This window comes from Indicator indicator, chromosome 12 (genome assembly GCF_027791375.1).
Source record: "Indicator indicator isolate 239-I01 chromosome 12, UM_Iind_1.1, whole genome shotgun sequence".
In the NCBI taxonomy this organism is placed as follows: Eukaryota; Metazoa; Chordata; class Aves; order Piciformes; family Indicatoridae; genus Indicator; species Indicator indicator.
Window position 1 is genome coordinate 8,733,501 of NC_072021.1, and position 8,215 is coordinate 8,741,715.

General features: G+C 43.3%; 1 protein-coding gene across 1 annotated transcript; it reads right to left on the minus strand.

The window, feature by feature from the left end:
* Nucleotides 1–760: 760 nt before the first annotated feature.
* ANKRD46 (ankyrin repeat domain 46) lies at nt 761–7,570 on the minus strand. The gene is made up of 3 exons (XM_054385518.1): nt 7,260–7,570; nt 6,076–6,234; nt 761–1,089 (listed from the first exon to the last, which is right to left on the minus strand). The coding sequence occupies exons 1-3, from the start codon at nt 7,568–7,570 to the stop codon at nt 873–875; spliced, it is 687 nt and encodes a 228-aa protein (XP_054241493.1). The 3' UTR covers nt 761–872.
* Nucleotides 7,571–8,215: the final 645 nt, after the last annotated feature.

Here is an 8,215-nt window from a genome sequence, read left to right on the forward strand (position 1 = left end):
ACAGAAGAGCAACACAATTATCTGGTTCAGTCTGGTCCTGGTGGGAGGAAGAAAAAGTGATCCTTCATTACATGTTTCACAAAGACAATGGCCTCACAGTGTTATTATATACAGAGAAGAACACCTAAAGCACTTCTAATCCACCCCAACAAAGAAAGGTTTGCTTAGTAACAATTCACAAAAAATGCAGTATTTCAGCCTAAGGCTGAACCAACCTTACTGCCAAAGCACAACAGCCAGCTTTGTCCCACAAGATGTACTCAGGCAGTTATTAACAGAACCGAATTCATCTGAGGAAGAACCAGCACATTAACCTAACAAAGGAGTCATCTATACAGTATAGACATAGCAAAACTTCAGCTAGTTCTCATTTTTTTTATCAGCTAGCAGACAGGAAATTATGGGGAGGCATTAAAGGAGCTATAAAGTTTAGAATGAGTTCTGATATTATTCAGATTTTTTGAGGACTTTTAAAAGAGTATTTTCTTTCAAGTAAAACACATGCAAAAAAAGAACCCAATAACAGATGTACCTCTTTCCACAGGCAAAATAAATCAAATTGGGTTCTGTACTAGGATGTTTTCTTCATGGCCAGGAATTTAATATTCATTATGAAAGGGCCTTTCCTAATCATAACATTTTATCATCAGAGAAGATTATCTTCCCATCTTGCTTGCAAATCAAGGTAAGTCAGAGGTAGCTTAGGAACGTTTTAGAATGTTGTGTTTTACTTGAAATTAATGAATGCCTCATTCAAAAGGGTAGGAAAGGCAATCAGCAGACACAGCTGCCACTGCCTGCACCGAGAGAAGAATTCAAAGGAGCTCAGAGTAAGACCAGGGGAAAGCACAGTGCACTTCTCTGTGTTTGTCTCAGTGCACCAGCTCAGGCTGGTTTTCTACAAAGGGAAGCACCCCACTGACATAGTAGGCGATCCCAAGGGACAGCAGGGCAATGACAATGATGAGCAGCAGCACCCTCCAGAAGCCCAGGTCTTCCACAAACTCTTGCCATGTCGTACGGAAACTGGAGAGAACTCCCTCACCTTGCTGCAGGTTTGGATTAAGGAGGGAATGGCTTTCCATGGCACTACAAAGGATTAAAGTTAAAAATACATCAGAGCAGAAGAACAGACTTTTAGGCATGACAGCAACCCTGCTAAGAACAACCCAAACACTCTACATTGAAAACTAACCCCACCTGCAGACTGACAGCAGTGCCTCTGCTAAGCCAAGGAGAAACAGAGCCAGGAAAGGCTTCTAACTCCAAAGTGAAGTCAGCTGCAATGATGTTCTATCAACTCATGTACAGAGACTGTTTGTGCAACTGCCCTGACTCTGCAGCCTTGCCACCTAGGAGCCTTCACAAGTCAGTGCCCGTAATTCCTGCTAAATATGGCTCAGGAAAGTTTACTGAAGCATAGCTCAAACGACAAGGGGCACCAGCTCCTGTTCATACAACAACAAATCATGATTTAAAAACAAACTGATAAATGAAAAGGAAACTTTGGAAACCAATAGAATTGAGATTCTGAACCCTGCAGTGACCTTTCCTTCTCTCCTACACGTCTTTGTTACAGATGCCTCTTCTCTAGCATAAAAATATCACAAAAGCCAATACATTTGGGCAACAAGAAGATCAGAAACTTTCTGATCTTCAAGACATGTTGGCACTGCTGTGGTTTCTGCCATATGGTGTTCAGCAGCTGCTTTGATGTTTTAACATTCCACTACCAACCCATCAGGCCCTCTTTGAATTGCCAGACTGTGAATTAGGGACTGGAACGCTCACTTTTAAAGGAGATAAGAGAAATGAAATTAGAATGGTGCAGTCATCCTGACAGAGAATTGCCTATAGGAAAAAAAAAAAATCACAGTTGGTTCAAATGTTGCATGGATTCTTGTATCATTCTCCCAGCCTTGCTGGCTTTCACACTTGGTTTACAAGGGGAAACTTTATTCATTGCTGTATGAAAAAGCCCAGGAAGGACAGGAAAAATTTCCTAGCACTTGATTTCAGTTCTGTGAAATGTTATCTGTCTGTACAGTTCTACTCCTGCTCACTCCAGTGAGCTTGCATACAGAGGTGCTTACAGGATCAGGCTCTGACAACCACAGAGAGGAAAAGGTGAAACCAACTCCATACACAATCATGGCAACAGTAGAAGGGAAGCAGAAAACCCCTCACTTTTCCCCCTGTTGTAATTGCTTTCAGTCACCATGTTCCTAGAGCTCTCTTACAGCAATAATAAACCAAAATGTTTCAGGGAAAAGTAATTTCCCAGTCCAAACTAACTGCAGAAATGCTATTGTTCTTTGGAACAATATTAAACTGACAAATGGCTGTCAAGAGGGAAAAGTCTCATTTAGGAATCTCTCTTCTAAGACTACCCCACAGAGAATCTTCACGCTACTCACAGGTGTTTGTTCTTAGGAGCTGCAGCCACTGAAGAATCATTAGCTGAACCTCCCAGAGCCTGCTGAAGTGTTGCAGCATCACCTTGCCTCTTACACAGCTCCTCTTTTTTTTGTTTTTTAAATATTTAACTTGCTGTAAAGCTATTTTTACTTGCTCATAGCTGCAGGATTTAGTCATCCTCTTTGCTTGTTGTGATTTCTCAGGCAAAACAAAGGGTTTAATAACAGACAGCCACCGGTGTAGAATAGAGCTACTCGCTCATTAAGTACTAACTAGTTAATACACAACCACAGCAAGGTTAAATAAAGGCACAGTGCAGTTTAATAGGCCATCACATGCCTGCTCATCAGACAGACAAGGCTACACAGAAAACACTTCTGCTGTCCCCTATTACAACCCAATTAAATCCATGCCGTTCAAGGTATTCTTTTTCCTCCTGAGTCACAGCTGCTTAGCAATGGTAAGGCAATGATGTGTGCTACAGAAGGGTTTGTGCCACACAGGCTGCTCCTCTGCCCAGCACACTGGGGAAGTCCACACACACTTGTGGGTGCAGATGGACAGATCATCTGTGCTGAAAGATGGTCAGAGCCAGCTCTGCCTCCTGACAGCACCCTGCCACTCCTCACAAAGAGAGAATAAACCTGACTCAGGAGCCTAGCTTTGGCCTCTGCTTCCAGAGCAGCAGCAACTGAACACAATAAGGAACAGAAAAGGTACGTCGCAGATTGCTTTCAGAAAGAGCAACCATTATTGCTCCATAGGTTCATGCATAATGTAAGAGAGCTGGGGAGTGGAGAGGACAGGAGACATCCATCTAAGTGTCTCTCAAATGTGAAAACAATACTAAGAGGGAGAACTGAAGTGGGGAGGTCTGAAAAGCCAGCTGTTCCAAAGCCATTATTTATTTACCAGGCAAACAGCACACAAGCTCACTTGCTTTTGCTGCTGTAGGCATCTGTTGGTTGTTGTTTTTAAAATAATGTATTTCAGACATTTTAAACACTTCACAAACAAGCTGGGTACTGCACTGTTTATGCCTCTGTGCCTCCCTCCAAGGAGAGCTGCTGACTTCCTTGCCAAAGCAAACAATATAACATTTATGAAGGTCAAATAACAGCAAGGAAGAGATGCCCATTAAAGGGACACCAGCAAACCCAGAATGGGAACTGCAGTGGGGCTGAGCTGCTGGCCCAGATGTTTAAATAAAGCAGCACAAACACAGTTCTGGCTGACAATCAGCCTCCATTAAGCTTTAGTCAAGTCAGAAAGGTAATATGCACAAATCCCTGACATCTGTACCCATAGAATTTTGAGAATAGTAGATTTTTTTTTTTATTTCATAGCTTAGAACAGTCTCTGATGACTGGGGTCACTTGATGTGTAAGAAAGAATTTTCTCACTGGGAGTATCTGGCACCATTTCTGTAATCCTGTTGGTTTCACTTTTCTGTTAACTCCACTTAGCTAACACCTACATTTGCACAGAATTACAGAATCATCAAGGCTGGAACAGACCTTTAAGATCATGGAGTCCAACCATAGCCCAACTGCCATGACCACTAAACCATGTCCTGAAGCACCACATCTACAGCTTCTTGAATACCTCCAGGGATGGGGACTCCACCACCTCCCTGGGTAGCCTGATCCAACCTCTCACCACTCTCTCAGTAATGAAGTTTTTCCTCATGTCCAGCCTAAGCCTCCCCCAGACACAACTCAAACCCACTGCCTCTTGTCCTGTTGCTATTTCACACAAATGGAACAACAATCACTTGACAAAAGTCCTTGTCTTTGGTGACACAATGTTCCAGCAGTCACAGCTGAAGATCAGTAGCAGATCAAATACAAAATTACATATTTGAATAAATTCAGTATAAAGCAAGGATTGTAAACAAAGCTGATATCCTGCTGTCAGTGTAAACTAAAGAACCAAAGCCAAACAACAAAGCAGTACTGGACAGATCTCCTGCAGCATTAATCCCAGCCCCATGCCATCTTCACTGGCAATTCCACCTCTGCAGGACAATTTGGCTTGTTTGAATCTTTCAAGGCTTCTTGCCTCATCTAAATTCTCCTACAAAAGGGCTGACTTGGGAGCTCATGATAAAAATCCACTCCCAGTTCTCAATTACAAAGAGTATGTTTTGTATCTGTATCCTTTGGCTCTTGTGCTAATGTCATCTTCAGTCTTGGGCAGCTACTTCGTGTTGTTCAGCAGTATTTCTTGTCAGCAACCACTCCTCTCAGCCTTCACTCTGACAGGCTAAGCCAAGCTCTAGCTGCCTTCTTTCACAAGGAAATCCTGGAATGGCTCAGGTTGGAAGGGACCTCAGAGATCATCTCCTCCAACCTCCCCACCATGGGCAGGGACACCTCTCAACTAGACTCAGCTGCTCAAGGCCTCATCCAACCTGGCGTTCAACACCCCCAAGAAGGAGGCATCCACAGCCTCCCTGGGCAGCCTGTTCCAGAGTCTCACCACTCTCCTACTGAAGAACATCTTCCTAAGCTCCAGTCTAACCCTACTCTGCCTCAGCTTCATTCCCCCTTGTCCTGTCTCTAAACACCCTCATGAAAAGTTCCTCTGCAGCCTTCCTGTAGGATCCCTTCAGGTACTGAGCACTGAAGCCTTGCTTCTCCAACACTTCTTAGAGGAGAAACAAAACTGCTTTGAATGGGGCTATGAGTGTTATAAAGAGTCCTGCCCAGCACAAGGTACCACTGCTTTTTACTACAGCACTGACAGCTTCCTTTATGTTGTGGAAATGGTTCACTTTGTGTGCTGCAGGACTTCATTGCCTTTTTCAGAGTAGCATGAACTCCTAGAACTAATATATCAAGCCCTTTCTCCTACCCCTTGGTTTTCACTAGGAAATGAGATTGCATTTTGTGCTGTTGAATCACAATTCCTTTGTATTAATTCCCTCCCCTTGTCACTCCAGGCTTTGTACACACCATCCCAGTTGTCACCTGGTATGCCTGTACCTCACCTCTTAACTGCCACCTTCCATGGCAGCAGCACTGATCAAAGTTCTAAGCAAGCACAGCCTGAGAACCAGGCCTTCCAGAATTCATTAGGAGCTTCCCTCTAACCAAACACTTCCCATAAAATTGTCAGCAGTTCTCCTGAACTCCTCAGCTGTCCTTTAACCCTTTCTTTAGTGACCATGACATTTTCAGTTTATTCTCCATCTGTTTTAGAACCAGAACCAACAGAAATTTCATATCTGGCACTGTATGAAGTCATTTAAGCAGGTTCAGATAGCTGCAAAGCCTGCTAGCCCTTCTGTGCACAGACAATCCATCTTACCAAACAGATGTGAGGCTAGCCTGGGGTACTGGCATCCTGCATCTCACTTTGCCTTTGGCTTTGTGAGAAGCGGTAGAATTTTGGCCAGTCTATAATGGAAAATAAGTAACTATTTTAAAAAATTTCTACCATAAAATTAAAATCTCAATAGAAAAAAAAATTCTTTTCCTACATTTGATCTGTTTAAAGAGATTTTTTTCCAAAAGGTAGCATTCTGTTTTGGTCTGATAGCATCAGGCCAGAGTTGCTATGATGTGTTTTGAGGAATAACCAACCAAGTTGATCACAAAAATCCAGAAATCATCAACATTATCTCTGCCATGTATGATTTTTAGTTGTAAGTACCTTTCACTTTCAGCAGTCTGCATGGTTTCCAGCTTGGAGTGAGCTCCTCTGTTAAATCCTTTCACCTCTTGCTCCTCTAAAGACTCCAGCAGTCTAATCACATCTTTATTCACACCCCTCCGCTTTGCGAGAACAAGCGGTGTTGCACCTTGGTGGTTGCTAAAATAACCCCACAAAAAGGCAGGGGAAGAAAAGAAATTGTTAATATAGAAATTTTATAACAGCTCAGCATAACACATGACAATTTTGTAAAGTCCTCAGAACTATTTCCTGTCATATCAGACAGTAAGAAGTTCCTGTCTATACAAATTAGAAATACAGATTAGTGCCATCTAGTTCCTGATAGTTTCTTTTCCATGTGGGTATTAGGATATCGGGCAAAAGATGAAAAGATGATGGTCCCTCTGCTATTAATACTGATGAAGACCAGAGCTGCCTTCAGACTGTTTTGCTGAGTTAAAAACAATAGATGAGAGACAGGTGAAAAAGGCAGAGATCAACGCCCACAAAGGTTTTATAGCTACTACTTGTTTTGTGTGTGATGGGAACATGCAGAAAGTGCCACAAAGTAATTCAGCTCCTTCAGTGAAGCAGCCAGTTATTTTGCAGCTTGAGAGCTCACAGCTGAGCACTGGCACCAGACAGCTGCTGGAAGGCAGAAAGAAAGAATATCCAATATTTAAAAGAAGGGCTGAGTCACAGACTTTGAAGGAGCAGGAAGCCACTGAAAGGAAGCATTGTTACCAAAGGAGTATGGGAATGAACTGACACACACAACTGTATTTTCTTCTCTTATACAGTACAACAGTTCAAAGAATAGAACTGTGCTGGAGAAAACTCTTTGAAAGTAGTCAATGTGATTTTTTCCTTTGGTGCCAACCACCCACACCTGGCTGTCTGGCCAGCCCAGGATAGCAGTGTCATCAGTGAGGCAGAATTAGCCACAGCAGCCCACACCAGCAGTTGCTATTTTTATTTGCTGTCCTTGTCACACAGAACCAGCAGAAGTGGTCTCTTATTGCTCTCCTGCCCTCTTGTTTGTTTTTTATTAAGTGATCTCTTAAAAAGCTGAATTGTACCAAATACAGCAGAGTATTTCAGCAACAGCAGAGTCATATGCATGGCTGTGGAACTAGAATATAATAAAAATACATGCTTGTAAAAAAAAAAAAAAAGTGACTTACCAGATATCAATTTTAAGTCCATTAGACACGAGGAACTGGATGGTATCCACATGGCCACACAGGTGAAGGGCTGTGTTACCTTGGTAATCAGTGGCTAGGAGGTCAGCACCGAATTTATGCAGGAGCTGACAGATGTCCACATTTCCCCTGGCTGCAGCCAGGTGGAGGCCGGTCCGGCCCCGGCTGTCTCGGATGTTGGGGTCAAAGCCGCTCTCCAGCAGCCGTTTGGAGTAGTTGAAGTCTCCATCGATGCAAGCCTGCAGCAGCGGCACGTTGGTCTGCGAGGAGTCGTTGACGAACACGTAGGACATTGTTTTGACTCTCTGGAGTAGGTGACAAACCTGCAAGTGGCAGCAGGAGGCAATGATGGTGAAACCAGCAAACAACACAATGCAAACACTCAGCAGGCTGCTCAGCCTCTGTGACAGGAATGCAAAGCAGCTCACAAAGCAGCTCTGGGATCTTCATGTGGTGCGCATTAACTTGGGGTGCTGCTAAACTTCTGCTACCGGGGAAGTGCTCCTTCTGCTCTTACACCACTGGCCACAGCAGCAAAGCTTTCTTATTGCAGAAAACTGCTGAGATCAGTGCCACAAATGCAAGACAGGTGATCAGCTTTCATCCAACGTGAGATCATGGCTACTAATACCGATAGGGCAAACCACTGCAGATCAGAACTGAAAGGGAGAATAAGCACCATAAACCAAGCAATCATCACAGTGATGTTAGCTGCAACTCTTGCTGGCTGTAAGCAAAGCTATTCCAGCAGGGTTCCCACCACCTGAACTTGAACTTCGGTCTACAAAGTGCAGTTAGCCACTAAAAATACTTGGTCATTATAAATACTAATTCCTTCTTCTGCAAGAAATCTTTTCAATGCACCTTGAAGAACATTACTTTTAATAGTACTTTCAGTGCCACAGATAAACTACTGAACAAACCAGAAGAGAAAACTG